Source organism: Plectrocnemia conspersa, unplaced genomic scaffold, assembly GCF_051122295.1.
Source record: "Plectrocnemia conspersa isolate PC_06_02 unplaced genomic scaffold, ASM5112229v1 ptg000004l, whole genome shotgun sequence".
Classification (NCBI taxonomy): Eukaryota; Metazoa; Arthropoda; class Insecta; order Trichoptera; family Polycentropodidae; genus Plectrocnemia; species Plectrocnemia conspersa.
Window position 1 is genome coordinate 8490111 of NW_028277168.1, and position 21428 is coordinate 8511538.

The following is a 21428-nucleotide window of genomic DNA, read 5'->3' on the forward strand; positions in this document are numbered from 1 at the left end:
GTTACTTAGATTATGTTTTTAAAAGATATATACAATACTATTATTTTGTATCTGTGGGTAAAAATATTGGTTTTACCTCGTAGTTTCTGTCTCGGATATCTGTTATATTATATTTCTTTGAGAATTAAAAGTAAATTCCTTTAAGAATCAGTTTAATTAAAAAGTTTTCCAGGAGCAGTACAAGATTTTTTCAATTTAAAAAAAAATAGTGTTGTTCTCGCAAGCGCCACATCAGTGTTATCAAAGTGGCCAAATAAATCGGCGCCCCACAAAAATATTTGTCGTGATAAAGGTTTTGAATTCACTGCTTTTACTCTGTAGCTTCGATAAAGCAAATACCTTCCATTACGGAATATAAGAAGCACCCCCATATCATTTAAGTCTACGGATTTCGCAAAGTTTCCTTTTTTCTATATCTCTAGTCACTGATGAATGTATTACACCCCATTTGACTCATATAAATGTATTTTACTCTCATCAGAGAACGTTACTTTGTATTCAATCAAAAAAGTCAAGCTTTTGTGTTGATTGGCCCATTTCATGTGCTTTAAAAACATTTATTTATACGCCTGTATGAATTTAACGGTGGTCCACATTTATATATTTATTAAATGTTTGTAGTATCACTTGATGTTCACCAAGGGTAGTTGTTTTTACTCTTAACCCAATTTATTGCACGCATTTCAACATGTATTTAAATAATATTTGAACTAATGATTTTTAATACCGATAGACTAAAATTTGTCTTGTAAATAACCTTATTATATAGATTTTTTATACATATTTTCACTACGAAAGCTAGGTAATTAAAAAACGATATAAATATACCCCTAAATGGGTGATGAAAAGTTCCGAGAAATCGAATCATGGCTTGAGTATAAATAAAAATGTTGCTACTCGTCTTCAGCTTTTTTTCTATTTAATAGTGCTACTTAAGTCAAACAATGTTATGAAATTAGATAGTAATTTCAGAATAAAAAGATCTTCGACCTCGTCATTGTTCACTCACATCTGCCCATTGTTAACCACTGTACTCTTTTATTTTTTGCTTATTTGTAGACGTTAACAATTAATTACAAAGATCGTTGTAAATTGTAAATACTTGAAGCATATACTTATTTAAATTTTTTGCTTTAATATTTGTATAAAAACTATTTTTCAGTCAAACCGGTGTTTTTAATTCATGTTTTCATTTAATATCATTAATTAATTAGTCTGATTTTTTAATTCAATATTTTTCGACTTATGTCCAACATATTTCTACAACTGAAGCTAATTGAGTGATTCCCCTTTTCTCAATTACTCAAAGCGCGTCTCGATTCCATGAAGTTTGTTAAGCTCAAAATATTATCCTGTTCAACTTCAATCATTAACGAGCATCATACATCTTTTAAAATGCTATTGTTCTTTTTTTATTTAAAATAAAAATAAAATTTACTCTTGGGTTGTTTGTACATTCAGGTCCATTATGACGATCTTGAAAGTGTTTCTTATATTATTGTGTATCGTAATCAGTCACCTGGTGCTGCTGCGTATCCAATGTAACGACGGGTTAGTGAACGGCTTCGAGAGAAAGTGACCCGCTTTGAATGACTGCCTCCGGAAGACGAGAAGTTATCGAGATGACAATGTGGCAGGAGAATTTAAGATGTATTTGATTATTTCTGAGTATGTTGACTAACTAACGTGTCCTTCGGTAGATTAAGATGATAAGTAGGTCAGCTTCATCGTTATAATGGACATTCTCATGAGATTTCAAAATCGATTGATGGATTTATGGAAAGCATGCCTCATCTCTTACTGATAATTGAGTTAATGGAAGGTTAGATTATTTTTGAATAGCCTTGTGCGAAAACGAGCTATTGTATTTTTTTGCATATTATGTAAGAAGGCCTTGCTTGTGTTTTAATTCAAAAATACATTGAGCTACCCTTTATAGTATAAGTAAAGATACAAAAATGGTAGAAATGGAAGCTGCCGATTACATGTGCGTGAGAGTCTATTTATGGCTTGTAGAAAGGAATGTATTTCATTGCCATTGATAAAATCATTCAAAATATTGAATGAATAATTCTTTTAATTTTTCATGCGCATGCTGGGTGCTATGAAGAGTACATGGAATCAATAAAGTATCTTGAAAAGTATACGAAAGGTCAAACCCAAAATATTTTGTAGAATTTGTATATATGTACCTCATAGATAAAATTAGTAATGACTCACAATGAATGGCGGTTCACTTTACTTTTAAACATTGTGTAATGAAAGGTTAAGGAAACTATTGAATCTACTCTCCATTTCATCTATTGTCATCAACCGTTGTTTAAAATTCCATTGAACGAAGTGCTTCTTACAATATTTGTTTTTTGATATACATCTTAGCAGCACATCCGGTGCTTTTAGCTTTATTTCTAGTGCTGCTGATTGATCAACGATGTATATGTTTACTTTTTTTTTTATTTTTGTATATCTTCAGTTCATGAAAATCAATTACTTTTGCAAATGTTGACCGGATCCGAGTGTGTGCGCAAATATAGGTTTGGTTCGCTCGCATGTCATTATCACGCCATCTTCGTACATCCAAGAATCAATACCGCCAAGGCTGAATGACAATCACGAGGTACTACTTTTTGGCTTTAAGAGCATTTTGAGGTCGCTGCCGATACTTTACCCTCAATTTCGACCCCGTCAATTGCTTCCAAAACGTCGCCAAATTGATATTGGCAGATCAGCCTTGGTCGGACGAGTGTGACTCAGTTTAAATTACCTAAATATTTTGCAGCTTGAAGCAACGAATCTCGCGCCTAGCATATGGTTTTTCTAAGAACGCGACCTTAAGCTTCAAGAGATGTTTATTTGGAAATTTTTACGACTTTGGTGCGAATCAGAGCAGATCCAAGCGTGTCTCTGGTGGCCGTTCTTGAGCAAATTAATATATTAAACGTTTTTCGTCTCACGCACGCTTTCCATATTATGATGTTCGTGTAATGATGACCCAGTAACGTAATCGATTTCCTGACACTTCAATTGTTTCCTGACTCGAGCGAATTGGCCGCCAACCTTGCGCTAGGGCGTTACACCACAATTTCACCGTCTCGATTGTTTTCCTGACTTGGTCAATTGACCCGCATCGGTGCGGACCGGCTAACCCTGACTCGCTAGAGTCAAGTTCATCGGCTGCGACTGATGCTGACCTGAGAGAGTGACGCTGTGATTCATTTACGTCATTGCAGGTGTTATGATCTGAACCTTTAACTAAATTATGGAATCTTGCTGTGTACAACTTTTGCGTGAATCATCTGGGTGGAGTTGATCCTAAATTAATAAGTATTGGTTTTAGTCACAATACCTGGAAGATGATTTGGCTTCAATAACTGTCGAACCATTGTTCTATTATACATCGCTCAGTTAATAATTCTCTATTTCAAGGCTTAGATATATTATAAAGGGCCGCATCCAAATGAAAGTTTACAGGTAGTAAAAAAATAAAATATTTATAATGTCGAGCAATTTATTCTATTATCTAAAAAATATCTATTCATTAAATTTTCTGAATAAAGGCCATCAAAAAAATTATGAATTAAAAAAAAAAGTATAAAACATAACTGTTTTGAGTTTCGTGTGTTGAACAGCCCTGTTCTAATTAATCGGCGCTTTTTTTTAATATTCGATAACTAGTCAATGAATAATTCAAATGTTAATTTGCTATTTTATCAGCACGATAGACCATTGCTATAGTTAGTGACTAATACTGTAAAGACAAGGGCATCCAAATACCCAAAAAAACAAAAATTACTGACATAAGACTTGAGTATTTTCTTAAAATTCAAAAGTCAAATTTATTTGAAAGTTTGTTGTTATTTTTTTCTAAAAAGTAAAATTTTATGTATATCAATGCATCTAATGTTTCATATTTCATAGAACTTCGAATTTTTTATGATAAATTGTTAGCAACGGAAAAATTATTATTAAAAATAATTACCTAATCAAATAACTATTTATATGTAATTGTTATCAACAATGTATGTATGTATATGTTGTATATACAAATATAATATATTTATATATGTATATTCTATGAAATTGAATAATGATTTTCGACAATGAAATTTTATAAATATAATTTTATATATATGTGTGTCGTAATTATTTACACGTGCCTTTGAAATGTACTAAAATAGAAATCAGACGGAATTGCTTACAATAACTTTATTTGAATGTTGATAACAAAAATATATATAATTATACTATATTGTGTCTTGATTCTTGATTTAAATGAATTTTATTTACAATAACAGATAAATTCAGAATTGCATTTGGAAAACAAAACGCGGAGGCTTAATAAACATATAAATAAGAAGAAGGGTTCCTAAGCTTCTATCGTCAAATTAAAATTTTGTTTAAAATTAGTATTTCAAAATTAATCACAAAAGCGGCTAAAAATATTATTTTCTACAAAACTATGATTTATCAGTTTTAAAATATTCGTAGAATAACAGATAAAAAATCTGATAATTTATGTTAAACCGCAGATTAAACTAATGTAATTTTTATAAATTTGTATCTAATAAAGATTTACATTTAGTCATAATAAATATATATTAAAGATTAAATTTTGTCATGAAACCAAAGTAAGATGGCAAATAAATATTCCAAAATCACTTGTTTTGCCTTTTGTCCGTGAGGGCGGGAAAATTTTAATTTATGAATTTACTTATCGTAAAAACACACGAAACAACTCACCCGTCCCAAGATATTGTTGACAGTACCCCCGAGTATGCAGTGTGTATCTTTTGCAAATACTTTTTTTTTGTTAAACGGCAAATGTTTGAGGATGCCAAAACGAAATGTGTCATAAAACTTACATTGTCCCTTTTCGATACACCACTTCCACTACCTATTTAATCTCTAAATGGGTTATGCAAAATAGAAGAATTTTGCGTCTTGAAAATTGTGTTAGATATTTATTTAATATGGAGATATCAAATATTATATTGAAATTAAAATAACATGGTATCCGTTAAAAATAATAGGATATTCGGTTATTGCGGATAAAAATCATGGCGAATAAAATAAAATCGAGCTAGGTCGTGCATGTTGACATCTATTGTTAAAATAATATTTTATAATTAATAAAAAAATAGATATCACTAATGTACAGATTGATTTCAGTTTGGTGTCTCATTAAATAATTGTAGATGTTGTTTGTGTTTACTCGGTTGTAACGCTTTGTCATAAATAAATCAAGGGCTTCTAATTGCACCATCATTGTTTTTTTCACGTCATCCAAATGTCCTACATGTGCACATCCGTCTCAAAATAAATTACCCCTAATTTCTATAATCACATATTCGCGTAGTCAAAGAGTTAACCGGTTATTCGATGTTGTCGTCGATGCAATTTGCTTTTTTTAATAGGGGTTGCGTGATTGCTCTTAATAGCTACGAATCTTGTCAGATTACATAGATTGCGACACATTCATGAACTTTTCGAACGGTCAAACATGAGAGATTTTATTGTTATAATACTATAATTGACGTAATTTCTTTTTATTTTCTTGCGCGACAACCTTGAGTGGTACTCGCGTGTCTCTTAACCTTGTGGTGCATAGTCAATATTGACAATCTGCTGAAATTATTTAGCGATTTCTGGACGCTTGGCTGAATCTGATGTATTTTTTTTACTCAATGGTCAATTAGCGACGTGAAAATTCGGGTCAGGGATGGTTAATCATTCGCATTTCCTGTCATTTTGTGAATTTCCAGAGCTCTTCTTCGCAAAATGTGCACGAAACTGCAATTTCCATAACATTGCATAAAGCAGACGTTGTGTTGTAAATTAGGATACTATGGTTTATACGTTCTTACAGTATTATCTTTAGAAATATCAGTTAATTAAGAAAAAAATCGTTTTTATTATTTTAACTTAATTGCTATCTTAAAATATTTTGATAGAAGTAATAAAACAGATATTGGGTTATAATTGTTAGCAATCGGGGAATATTTCCTTTATTAAACAATTATTGAATAATTTTACTAAAATAGGAGCAAGCTGATTTGCTTGTTATGCTATCAGTACCAGGCGTTATTTTTTAATTTGTTTGTGTATTTTATGACTTCTTCTAATTTAATTTACTGAAAATCAATAGATCTTTTAAGTTGAGCCATATTTGTGATTGTGTTTATATCTTCGATATTAATTTGTATTTGATCTGATAGAAATGTTCCAATTACAACGAAATCTTTATTAAATGCATCGGCTATTTTTTTCTGTAGTTAAATCTAAAGCCATATAGGAGTCTTGCTATCTTGAATACGGGCCAGCATTTTCACTAAGATTCTGCATATTTTTTATATTAAATTCTGAGTTTAAACTTAGTAATATTGTGAGATGAGCGTAAAAATCGCATGGCCCAGGTAGAAAAATACCTATCAAGTCATGTTCAGGACCCTCCTAAACCTGACTTGATTGAAAAACAACATTCTGGCGATATAAGATGCGACTTGTTTATATTTACAAAAGAAAATGTTATATACTTTCATACCATATACTTATACCTAGTTAGATAAAAACTTGAATCTAAATGGAGTGGAGGGTTTGCATGAATATTATGCATGAGTAGCTAACACATTTATTGTGGTTAAAAAAAATGATTCCTGGAATTTTTCGTCATTATGAAACTCGCCAAGTTATATACGCGAAATCGCTCGTAATACGTGCATTGTTTACATGGATTGCGTAAAGCTCCGGCGCTCCTCAATTCGGGTTGCGCAATATTTGTATAGCCTCTTAACGCTTTGTTGATGCGTATTGTTGCGGTTTTGCATATGTCTAAATTAATTCTGTTTATTTATTTTACAGTCGCCAGCGTAGTAGCTTATCGGCCGCCGCCATGGTGACGTCCGTGTTCCGCTGGCATGGGGAGTTGTGCGCCTCGCACCCCTGGGAGGTGATTGTGGGCACCCTGACCGCGCTGGTGTGCACGCTGGCAGTGGAGAGAGAGCCTGGCGTTAATTCGAGGGCGCATCAGCACTGCGGAGGGTGGGCGGATGCCTGTCCTGGTCTGGAGGCCGAATACCATGCAGCCGACACGGTGGTCATGACCTTCATAAGATGTCTCGCCATCTTGTACAGCTATTACCAGTTCAGAAACTTACTCAAACTAGGATCGAAGAACATTCTGGGTAAGTCTATTATTTATTTTTTGACACTGTATGGTGCTACATCTCCGCAGTCCTACATTTTTATTATGGATGTCATAATTACGGTTACTGTAGATATAGTCGAAATACCGGTATAGATTGCAAACATTAATAATTTTCAAAAATTCTACTAAACGGATTGAGTAATTGCTTTCCCAGATATACACATCGTCGCGACTCTAGAGATTTATTTATCAGAAATATAAAAAATAAATAAATAAAAAATATCTTAAATACACTTTCTCTTATACTAGTATATAGTAAATAAGAGCGTTATCCAAGAATACTGCGTATTGAGCAAATATACAAATCACACAATTAACTCGAGCTCATCATTTTAATATGTAGCAGACAACCAACCACAAGTATTGGAAAATTTATTAATTTATTTTCTACGTATTGATGTTGGAAATATGATTAGAATGTAATATTAGTTTATTTTATTTTTTGTAAGTCTCCATTGTATCATATCAAGCGTTTCAACAGGGTTAACACAATCAACATCTACTATATTTATAGGGAGACACCAGACTGAAAAAAGTCTGTAAATAAATTACAGTTTTATTAATTATAGCTCACAATCAATATATGTCACTAAGTACGAGCTAGCTCAATTATTCATCACGATTTTTATCCGTGAGATTAGGAAAATCTAGGAAAACCTAATGTTTGATGATGGTTCGGAAATATAAATATATAATAGCACTAATTCTGATTTCTCCGGCATGATGAAAAACACTAGGATTTCTATGGGGTTCCAAAAAAGTATAAATGAGTACAGTGCTACAAAAATATTTAATAAAAAAATCTATGAACATCACAAATTTATTATTAACGGATCAGCACAAAAAAACGCAGCGAAACCTAAAACATCTGTATTGTTTCCCTATACAGAAATAACATTCATTGGTGAACTATTAAAAACCATTTTATGGCCTCTTATTTTATTTTATTTTAATTATTCATCACAATATTAATTTGTGAAATTAGTCAAATCTAATAAATTAAAAAAACATTAGGTTCCATATTGGATTCAAACACAGGTCTCTCAGGTATTATTCACCGACTTATACCAATAATCTATCGTACTTGTTTATATAATATTGTATTTCGGCACCTTCGTTTAATTGTGTTGATCGCCTTGAATTTTGCATGATTTATGTCTAAAACTATGCGAAAACTTCTATAATATAATGAGTTATATATTATATATATATACAAATCTCATAACCTTCGAATTTCTATCAGCCTCGTTCATTTTCTTCCAATTCAAAAACTTTCATTGTTATACGACCTTTTCCTATATGAAAAAAATTGACAGTAATTGCAAATTACCTCCTTGAAAATTAATTCCGCGATCATTGGTCCGTTCTAAAATATTATTATCTCATAAAGATGAGGTTTTATTAATGCAAAAACAACTTTGAATAATTTGTTATGTGAGTGCATTTTAAAAAACACACATGTATTATTTAGAAAATAAGGAAGCTTTATATTCTTTGCTTTGAACCTTGAATTAATAATGTTCGTAACTATTAAATAAGTGACATGATTACTAAAATGCATAGTCGTATTGTAAACTCCCAGTTTTATAAGTGTTAAAGAATAATAATTTTATATTCTGATAAAAAAAATCCACTACCTATTATTATTTATGTATTGTATAAGGCAAAAGGGATTATTTTACTTTAATTAATGTTATATAATGATTATTAATATTGCTAATTTAATGTTTAAACATTACAGTTCCAAACTATTTTAATATATATTAAATGATAAAATATAAGCATATTACGTTATAATAAATATTTTGCAGTTCTGTAAATCTAATATTGTTTTAAAATTATCCAAATGCTTCAATTATATTATTCTAGTTGTAGATTACGATCCAGATATGTGGCAAAAAAAATGTTGAACCATGACACATATAAAATCCCGGTCACTTAGAATTCAGCGTTTGATTATGCTATTTGTCATTATTTGAATTGAAGCCTTCCAAGTTCTGCCAAAATATAACCAGTATATATCTACTTCTCTTCACACCACAATAAAATAACATATCAAAAATACTTACGATTCACGTCATACACGTAATCGCGTCACATATAAGAATATATAGTTGTAAGAATAAATAATTAATTTTAACAATATAAACAAAAGTTTTGTCGGTTATGTGCATATGTATATTTTTTATTTAATAATCTGGTGATTTCATCACCATTTTAAAACAGGAGTGACATAAATAATCTATAAAACGTATATTATTTTTGGTTGTATATAAATGTCAAACCAATGTTTATCAAACTTTTGCACTTAAATATAAACGAAAATATATTTTATTTATATCAGTTGCTACTAACTTATTTAGAATACCTAATATTGTATGTAGTTCAATAGATTTTCATTTGAATTACTAATTATTTAATTTGGAAATAATCTTTAAAAATATTTAAATTATTGTAGAATTGATTAAATATAGATTGCACAGATTTAAGAGTGTTAATAAATACTCAAAGAAATGTTAACAATTGCTTTTAATATTGGTGGTACTAAAAAAATATTTTTTGTACCAATAGTAATTTTTCATTTATTTCAATATATTATAGAATGCCTTTACATAATATATTAAGAACGAAGGAGGCAATTTCGTATATTAGTAGATTTATTTATCTTAAAAATATAGAAAATATATGCTTTTTAATTATTTATTATGTATTGTTTTTTTAAAGAATAACATAAATATTTACATTTTAAAATATGAGATTTAAGGTTCTGATTCAAAATATATTTATCGTGCTTTCTTCGCCAAATAAATTATTTACATAAATACGATCGTCGTAGTTGATTTAAGTTGAATTTTTTTAATTGTTCAAGATCGTATATTATATAAATGAAATATTAATAAAAATTTCGTGTTTTTTTTTCATAGATTTTAATATACAATACATACAGTAGCGTGCAAAAAATCACCTTCAAAATTATCATATTTTGTATGTAACTATAAATAAGTTATACAATATTTTTAATAAATTTATATATTTTTTATACTCTAAATGCTTATTAAAGATTTACATTTAAATGCTTATTACAAATTGAATTAAATCCCATGATAATCAAAGAAATTAAAATAATTTACGAATAGTAAAATATTAATAACTATGTAAAAGTATCTTAAAAATTTAAATAAATACTGAAAAAAGTTATTACGTAAAATATGTATATTTTGTTGCATCCTCTTTTAGCCTTAAATTCTGAAAAATAGTGGAAAAATATGGATTTAATCAACGATTTAACGAAATCGTGGTAATTCATCATGGCAAATTTATTTTTTCTACAAAAGTTTTGCAATTGATTTTGGCCCAAAAATATTTTATTTAAAAAAAATCTAGGACCAGCTCAAGGATTTTATCTATTTTTTTCTAATAATCTAAAATAATATAATTATTAATTTTATTTATCTTTGAATGCCTTTTTTTACTGTATTAACCAAATTTATATAAAATAATATAAAAAAATATTATTTTCGCCCGATGACAGGATGCAAAACGTTCATGAAGTAGTTGAAATTTGAGCTCACGTGATTTTGCATCGAAGAAATAAAAATAGTATATTATATCCACCGCTTCACTGTTCCTTCGATGAAGTGAATACCTTCCATTTCAAAATATAAGCAGCACCCCCATATTTTGAACAGTTGCCTGGAGAAATTTTTCTCTATCTTTCGCCACCTTGACAACTAACATAGTGCATCACATCTGACACGTATAAATTTATTTTAGCTTATCAGAGAACGTAACTCAATCCAGACGCATTTTTTCTGTGAACAACTGTTTTTTGTCCGGTATACGACTGCATACACTAAGCCACATTAAATATTTTGCAAATACTCAATGATAAATCCGTGGTAGTCTTACATTCGTGGTATTATTCGATCACCAAAGGTAGCTAATTTTACTTTTAACTCAATTTATTGCGCTCATTTCGAAATTTATTTAAATAGTTTTTTAACTGATGATTGGTTATTACTGGTCAAATACTATTTTACCCTAGGGGGTGTTGACTTCGTTGACAGTGTTACGCAAGGTGTTAGAGTTTTATTAGATTATATTACAATTACGACAGACGATAAATGGCGAGATGTTGTTTTCGAGCGGTGGTAGATGTCCGTGGGAGGTCCTCAAAGGACTTGTAGGTGGCGTGGCAGCGACAGTATAGCGGAGGATGATCCCTTTCTGCTACCGTGGTGCTCGTATGAAAGAGTCCCTCTCGGGATGTGAGCGCCCATGACAGTATGCTGTCTGCTGGTCTCTTCGAGTATCTGCCTCAGTCTTCAGGTGGCTGCTTGTGACTGCCTACTCCTCGTCGTAGTCCAGGCTTAAGTATCCAGGGCTGCAAAGCTTGCTTAGCAATCACAATACATGTACTCCTTTGTTTATACGCCTTTAGAAAGCGACATTTGCTTGATGGGCATTGTCCAAGGTCGTATACTGCAACGGGAATCTTGTGGATCCGGCGATTTATTATATTCGTGACCGTTCCGCAACAAAAAAATATTCTTTCAATACATCGGAGAATCCTTGCATGTTATTTATTTTGGTCGTAACGAGGGCTTGTGTGGTCGCCACAATTTTATTTTTTTAATAATTTATTTTACTCTCATCAGAGAAATTAGCTACCTTCTATTTAATAGTCCAATTTTCAAGCCATGTCGCATTTCAAAGAGCACGTGAAACTTAGTCTAGTAGACTGGAAAAAATCACAGTAATCATGCCTTTAGTGGCCGAACCTTTTGAGACCAAAATATTGATGTATTAGATTAAAAATGTATGCCTGAAAAATATGTTATTTACTTCTGAAGCAAATACTCTTAAGTCCATTAAAAATGAAAAGAATTCTTTCTTTGATGGTGATGTCAGATTCGACAATTCTCGGTATACATATCTGATTTCGGCAATCAAAGGGTTAATATATTATCATACTTTTCAACGCTAGTGTATACCTAATAATTATGTTTATTTATAATTTTAACATCGTTTGGTAAATAATATATTATGAGTGCCATTCATGTTTACCTAAATATCTTCCGGTTCAATGCATATAGCTATTTTGTCATATTATTTACACCTATATTTTTCCTTTTTTTTTTAAATACATTGCTATCAGTATTTCACATTCGCACGTTCGTTTATATAGTAGCCACGAATTCACCTATTGCTTTATCAGTTAAAGTTAACGCCAATATTTATTCTAAAGCCGAACTCGCGCATAAAACACACATTGCGTAACTGAGTTTGTGTATAATTTTCGACCGCAATTTATAATCTCATCGCTCTTTGTATAAATATGTATGTTGAACAACTTTCTAATCGATACTCTTTTCACACGTTTTTTGCACTCGTTGTATATTAAATAATCCATTGAAGATCCGCCATTGAACACAAATATTTGATCAATGCCACCCCTCGCGATTTGTGGCGTAGTTATAAGTTAAAAAAAAACAGGCACAGTTCGCACTTTTCGATTTCGGAATTATTGATCATTGTTGTAACACTTTTATGCTGTTTGCGTTCGAGTTTAAGCGAATTGAGTAATTCTTACTTTTACTTGTACCCACTTCTCTTCGGATTGTGTGTATATTTTTGCGGTAGGCTTTTATTCGCAAACGCGTTTCGCTAATAAGTAGTTTGTGACGATTTTCTAAAAGAAATTACTATGATAGCGGTTGATAATTCGATGTCAAGGTTTGATGCGTCTATTGAGATTTAAAATTAGCATCACTACACACATCGAATTTATAGAGCCATTTTTTAAACTTTATTCCTATATATGGTTTGATAGTTTAAGTCTTACTATTTATTAACAGTATGTTAAAAAACGGTGTTCTAAATAAAATACGTGTTTCTATTTGTATGTCTTACTAAAGACTTAACTTGCTTTATGACATATTACATACAATCAATGGCTTCAAGAACGAGTAATACTTGCGCCATCAATATAATAATTCAAAAGTGAATAAAATCAATTTCTCAATTCAAGGGATGATGCTAGTTTCAGTCAATTACAGTTGAAATTAAGCACAAATTTACCCTTAATATTTTTGCTCAATTATAGTGCTAAACTTTCACTAAAACTGCAATAAAACACGGTTGGTTATGAATATAATACATACAAATGTTTATTTCTATAATTTAATTGATTCTCGGTGATTTACTGTTTATCTTAAAGCGGCTTTAATTCTCAAGTCTCCTTGCCTTCACCATCATAACAATAGATCACAGGGGCGTGTTAAAATATACGATATGTAGAATTCACTTAGCTGCATATTCCAGTTTACATATAATTCGTATATGCTCAAAATGAAGTCATCGCGCATCATAAGAAAGGAAACACAGAGTGACATCATTATCATAAATATATAACTGAATACAAAAGTACGCATTATTGATACTTTTTGTTAACAATCGGTTAGGTTAGTCAGTTAATAAATAAAACAAACATGCCCATTGACCTTTAGTATTATGTAATAAAAGCATCAATCAAGCCACGGATAATTTACATTGCATAAAAAATACTCGAGTCTTTTTACGGTAATATTTTTTTATTACGGTAAATCGAGTTATAATGTCAGTATCAAACGAGCGTAAAATTGAAACATTAAATAAAATGAATAATGATGTTATGATATTCGAAAAGAAATACTACCATGGAAATATATGTGTACATATAGTTTTTATTGAATTAATATTTGTGTCAAAGAATTTCATTCTTTCGATGATGTCTTTTAGAATGCTTCGTTAGATTTACATATTTTTTTTGTCTGTGTTTGTTTAAATGTGATACTTAACAGAATTGTATTAGTATGTTTTTCGAGCTCATTTAGATAATTTCAAGCAGTATGGTATTTTTAACAGTTACGTTAATATAAGTACTTTACGCATCATAATAAAACATAATATAGTCCCTTATTCAGAAATATGTATTCGGCGTTAGCTATGAGGAGCTGGTCCAATTTATGTGATTTATCTGTTACCGGTTAAAAATGTATTTTAGATCTACTCTCTTCTTATTAGCTAAAAATGTTTTAAAAAACACAATCGTGCGAGTTGCATCATCTTTGAGCTTCCGAAGAAAGTGGGTGGGTGCGATGGAGAAAAGTGGTTTTTCGGTTACAAAATTCTCACTCTTCTCTTGCGCAAGACATTTGATTCGTGATCATTTCTACGCCCTAACCATAATATTTAGTGCTTCGGACCTTGATAGACAATATCGCTTCGTGAATATTCCACTGGAAGCCTTTTATCTGAGTTTAAATATTTTATGCTCTAATGACAAATATTTGTATTATGTGTGTGATGATATAATAACTAACATACATATGTATTTATATATTTACTTCGATGTACGTTTACACTTAAAAAGATAATGGATTCTTTAAAGTGGCATCATATTTTTTTTACATATTTGTTATTTCAATTACAATCACTAGGTTATTTTGAATTATAATTTTGTATCATACATATTTGTGGTTTGGATTATTTCTGTCGTAAAAATTTTCCTTTTCATTCATTTGAGTATCAATATTTTCTCTGCAATTTTATTGCAAATACCTATTTTTTAACTTTCGTTGAATTTTTTACTCGTTTCAGGAAAAATATGATAAAACTCATGTGCATATATGATACAAAAAAAAAAAAAAAAAATTGTAAAACGCATTACAGTAATAAAAACAGCACGAGGAAATCGTTAAAATGAATATCTCAAAAACTGTAGTCGTTATATAATATAATGAAAAAATCATGCAATTGCTTCAGTATCCCAAAACAATAAATCACAGCAGTAATATTATTACTAGGGTTTCAGAAATTACGTCAAATCCTTTAACGCAATTATCATTTTATATAATAACTATAAATTATTTGTAAAATTACGACTATATTGGCAATCGATGAATACATAAAATTGAGCAGCGAAATAATCTGGCTTCAAACTTTGTACCTTGTTATTTTCACATTACTGCATTTTTAATTAAAAATTAGTGTTTTGTTATAAAATAATTTTATTACAATTGAAAATAATAATATGAATAATAAAATTATTTGTGTGAATAAAACTGATATTAAATTTTATCTGTTCAATATATTATAGATTTATTCATTGTATCTATGCGGTACGATTTGCGAAATGTAAATGTGGTCTTACAAATTGTCATTATTAGAAAAAAGTGAGCGTAATGATACAACTTTTAATTGTATCAATTACATGTGTAATGTGTTTTTTTATCGATTACATAATGTGATCGTTTTTTCTGTGCCATTTTTTCAACTCAAAGTTTCAAAATATATTCCAAAATCTTTGACGAAACTAGAAAAGCAATAATCTACTTGTATTTGCAAATTAAAAATTTTTAATAGTATGGCGTTACGTATGTACAATAAAGATTTGCATGTTATACAGACTTTGATGTGTTTTTTTTTCATTTAATTAATGACGAACAGTTTTTATTATTAACGATTAAATATTACAGTATGTATACTAAACACGGGCTAGATTAACTAATTGGATTTTTTATTTTTTTACTGTGACTAGCTTGCTCACTTTCTTCTCCTTTGAAGGCATCGTGGGAAATAGGTTTATATCTCAAATTTGTATAGCAGTCTTATTAATTAAGATGTATATTATTTTATTAATAGATTTTCAATAAACAATTAAAATTAAGCTTAACTATTAATATTATAAATAACTGTTTTGAATATTGTGTTTTTTGCTACTACAACGCATGTAGAATTAATTTACGATGTTGTTGTTATTATGCTTAAGCCAATTTCGCGTTTTTTTCTGCTTATAAACATATTAAAAATGCAAAACCAAAATTAAGTATAAAAAAAATGCAAAGAAAATACACACGTCATTGATTTTTTTCTCATCGAAATTCAATGTATAAATTTTATAGATTAGTTGCAAATAAAAAACTCCGTTCGGCATTGGACATAAGAGATACGTTTGTGTGTAAAATATTGATTGTTGTTTTAATATTAACACTAGGTTTACGAAACCTGTCAAATTGACGGGTTTCTGATTTAATTTATATCAGACAGTATTTTTTCTGGGTTTTTTTACGACTTTTTATGATTGAACAATGCAAATATATTAATACTATTTTTATTTTCGGATATTACCTATTTTTAATGACACCCGTCAAGTGTTAATGCAGTAAAGATATTTTATTTATCCTGTAAGTGATTTATATCATGTTTATAATAAAGAATTAGAACAAGGCATATAATCCCTTTGTTTTAATTTATATAAAAAACTACTTAAAACTATGAAACTAAACTACATATTATTTATAACAATTGTTCATTTAAGATTTGAAAAATTTTCTATATTTTATACAACAATTGCAGTCGCGTTTATCTTATTATAAGGCTTATTCAAAGTTAATCGCTTTGCAGGCATCGAGTCGTCCGTGCGGGATCAATGTCCGGCTTTCCTGACGACATCAATCTCTCGATACTGCTCATAGAATTAATTTCGCTTAAAAGTCTTACGTCTCGCATATCTCAATAAACATACAGGTGCTATCTAAGAGTTTTGTTTTACCCACAAAACGCTTCTTAGCAGCAAACTTATCTCATACTAATATAATTTCTGTCGTTATTTTTGTAATTTTCAAATTAAAATTGTAGAATTAAATCAATGTTTTAATATTAAAATATGATACGATTATATTTTATCATGATCTAACATAACTTACTCTGATCCTTCATGATTCATAAATTTGATATTGATATGAGGAACTAATGAACGGAGGCTAATATTGATATTTTAAAATTGATAGTGAAAACTGTTATCAAAGTCTAAATCGCTGTTAAAGTGTCAATAATATTAATTCTCCAATATCAGTAAAAGCTTAAAATAAATAAAATTTCAGAATTAAGAAATAAGTCGAATAATTTTAATACATTTTATGTATCTAAAAATAATTAATTTTAAAGATTGTAGCGAAGATCAGTTATTTATTAATTACTTATAGATATTTATCTTAATAAATAATATTTTTAACAATTGATTGAAAAAGAAGAAAATTATTAGTCTAAGAAAATAATTTCAGGTGAATCAATAAAATTTATATGTAAAATTGGCTTGTATTTATTGGGTCAGTAATTTTGTTTGTTTTTGACTAGTAATTAGATTAAACGGTCAGTATTTTAAATAAATGGTTAGTAAATTTATTAAATTTAAAAATCATTTTTTATATAAAAAGTTATGATTTAAAATTAAATTGTAAGTACTATTTAGACCAAATATTAGTATTTTACAAGCGAACGATTGATTATAAGGGTTGCTAGATTTGAGCTAAAATTGTCAGTAATAATAATTATATTATTGACTATTTTATTTAAGAGTCACCGAACAGTTTTTTAAAAATAAATGGTCGGTGACTCTTAAATAAAATAAAATTGTTATAATATTAATTATAATACTGACTATTTTATTAAAGAGTTTTTTTGCTTATAAAAATCAAGTTTTAGGTTTTAAAATTATGCTAAGAATTATAATCATTATCACTGTAATTTAAATATAAAAATCACGAAACCAAAGCTTCAACAAAGTGCTGTATATCATATACATATATATATATATATATATATATATATATATATATATATATATATATATATATATATATATATATATATATATATATATATATATATATATATATATATATATATATATATATATATATATATATATATATATATATATATATATATATACATTTTTTTAACCCAATTATGTTTCTTTTTTTCTCCCTAATTACAATTTGATGAATTCTATATATATCCGGAATTCGATATTTGTATATTAAAATTATAATTTCTGTGCAAAATTAATTTTGTGATTATTTTTCCATTTATACAACATATGTTTCGATGAAAACATCATTGACCTTTTCTATATTTTTTCTTATTAACACTTTCGCGACGATTCACGCGGAAGCCGTGTCATTTGAATTATTCTCTTGAAGGCGGGTAACGCGTATTCCGCGTCATTTATTGTACGACATTGAAAATATAAAAAAACTCGTGAAACCCAGATTGGAAATCATTAAAAATTCATTTAAATTTACTTGATTTTACTTTTTGAATTTACTTGAATTTAATTAACTGCTTTTTTTGGTTATGTTTTATTGAAATTTAATTAATTAACAGCCTCTTGCTTTTATAAGCTGTTTTTTTTTAATAAAATAAATATATTATTTTGACTGCGCAGTGAAAAGATACTTTTTTTAATAAATCTTTCAATTCATTTAAACATATACTTTTGAAGAATGTATTGTTTTTAACTATTGTACAAACTCAAAAAAAGATTTTAATCTGTAAATACGGAAATGTATAATATGCATTTTTTTAAGTCTGACTCTCTTTACATTTTGGAAGATGTTGCCTATTATCATAATGTGATGCTAATAATAACCATGCAATTACTGTAACGTAAATCTTAAATTTTCTGTTTCACGGTGAGCCTCTTTAGTATTTTTACACTACTACTTTATTTGAAACAAATATTAGGCTTATTCGAATATTTAGTCTTAAAAACGGCGATTTTGATTTAAAATCAAATGGTTAATATTCACTCAAATATTAATTTATTTTTTTAATAAAAATCTAAATTACAATATAACTTTATTTGAGAGCTTACGTTTTTCTTCTAACGCTCTTATATCATCTAAACCGATGCTTTCAAAGAACTTCTACTGTTATTAACTATTGTACCGCCATAAGATTTCAATCTGTGAATGCGAAAATGTACATTATGCTATTTTTATCTGACTTCCGGTATCAGCTCAATGTTCTCTAAACATTTTCGACTACGTCGCTGATTATCATAATGTTAGGCAATAACCAACTTGACTCGAACGTAAAGGTCGCGCCACACGCGCGTGTGTGATCGGCCTTAGAAAACGCGCACGATACCGATTCAACGCATATTTTCATGAACCGTGTGTTACCAGGTGAAAGTGAAGCAGTCGCCGTTTTCCAAAACGAAAAGTGTACCGAGAATGAAAAGCGCGATCGGCATTATTTATGTGTATCGTTGATATGTATTATTGTGTATAATATAATCGTATTTTATATTGGTAACACGTTACGAATGCGGCCCGCGTGCACTGTCGCAATTTACTGACCGATCGGATTGAAAAATTACAATAACTAATTCGAGCTGAGCATCTCTCTGTGACGATGCGACTGTACGAAACGAAAGCGAAGTAAAACGCGTCACTTGCCGTGTATTTAATTTTGAAGTTGTACAAATTTTCTCGATTGCAATGAATTGTGAATTTTTAATTGAATTTATATGTATTTTATAATACAACAATGTATTGTATTTTAAAAGCAAAAGTGATAAATCTGGCCTAACCGAAAAAATTGTGCTCAATACATGAATTGTACCAGCTCCTCGTAACGATCGCCTTCTTGCAAGCATCTTTAAAAACATTTACTTATTTATTTAAAAATATTTACTGAAAATTTAATTTAGGATTTTTTTTAAATATTTTTTAAAATATCTCGAAATTAGAAACTATATGCAAATTTATTTACCGAATAAAACATTTCGTAATATTGTTAATAATATCTGTGCACTTCATAGCTGCTTTGCATTCTTGTATTATTTCCGGAGAATGTGGTACCTCCGTAAAAAAATATTGTTTATAAATGTTTAAAACATTTTAACACGAACCTCAAAGCGTACTGAAAAAAATCAGATGTAAAAGTCCGTACAAAATAAACTGCTTAAACATTAAAATTCACCACAATGTACAGAATAACAAGATGATTTATTGATTATCCAGAATTCACAAAGATTACATATGCTTTGACTGTTTTAATATAACTCAGAGAATATCAAAATATTTAGTTAAAGCACAAGATTAATAATTACAGAATTCTTATGATCGATTGATTCGCAAAATTAAAGAATTTAATTAATATTGGTAGCAGGAACTACGTAAACGGAAGCTAATTTTGATTATTTAAATTATTGCCTATTAAAGTATTTATTAACTTTTAATAACTAATAAAAAATATCAATAATACAAATTTTACATTAGCTTAAAGAGCTTAGCGTAGAAATAAAAAATCTGATTGCTTTTACAAATCTTCGATTACTGATGAGTTGTAGATTAATTTTAAAGTCATCGGATAAATCCACTTGACTCAATGATAGAATTTAAGATAAACAAATGTAATTAAAGTCGGTTATATGTATTGTATTATATATACAAATCTCGAATCAAAGATTCTCAAAAAAAAAATCAGAATACTTAGCATTAGAGATTCTATTTCTTTCGCTGATTTCAATCATGTAAATCAAGACTTTGATAAATCTCGAGAACTTCCTTGTTTAGATGCATATTTAATTTTAGTGCAAAATGAATGTTTATTGTCAGCATGGCTATTTTCGGGTTAAACTCTGGATGTAGCTGTATCAGGTTTGACGTGAAGAGAGAAGCGGATTTTTGATGAATGTTAATGAAAGTTAACTATATTCGTGATAAATGCTCCTATCCACGCTCAGTAAAAATGGAGAAGGTTTTTCTCGACGTATGATTGGAATCGCTTCACAGTTGAAAACCTTATTTGAGGAACAATCACTGTCACAAAAAACATTTTTTACGGGGGAGAGAGTAAAAACTAATTTTCTTTTTTTATTACAAGGAAATACTTTATTTAATACGTTTCAAATATGAACACAAAGATAATAAATTGATATTAGAAATAAATAATACACACACAAAAAAGATAAAAAATAAAAATCATCTTGAACATTAGTTGTTTTTTGGGTATGTATATACTTTGGCGGTTTCCCGATAAAACTTTATTTTTTAATATATGTATGTATTTACAATTTACTTATATTTACCGTTTCGATTTAACATCATTGAGTATATAATATATGTACATGCGTGCATTAAAAATACTAAAAAAACACGTAAAATAGGTAAATAAATAAAAAAATATTTAAAGTAGCAGATTATTATTAGAAAATAATATAATATAAATTCTAAAAAATGCATAGAATTAATCTCATCACTCGAGGCACGTTTAGTTTTTTTTGAATAATTAGTGATTTTAGTAATTTCTGTGTTTTGTTAAAGCTTAATAAATCAGAGCTTTTTTGAGCTTTCAAAGAAATATCATATGATTACAAAAAGTTGATTGT

General features: G+C 29.0%; 1 protein-coding gene across 2 annotated transcripts in view; it reads left to right on the top strand.

Annotated features, from left to right (window-relative positions):
• Positions 1 to 21428, top strand: part of Hmgcr (HMG coenzyme A reductase) — a 68871-nt gene that overhangs the window by 27633 nt on the left and 19810 nt on the right. For both annotated transcript variants that reach the window (XM_088183885.1, XM_088183886.1), the window contains exon 2: positions 6859 to 7181. In XM_088183885.1, coding sequence (XP_088040011.1) covers positions 6890 to 7181 — 292 coding nt within the window. In that variant the 5' untranslated portion in view covers positions 6859 to 6889. The remainder of the gene's footprint in view (positions 1 to 6858; positions 7182 to 21428) is intronic.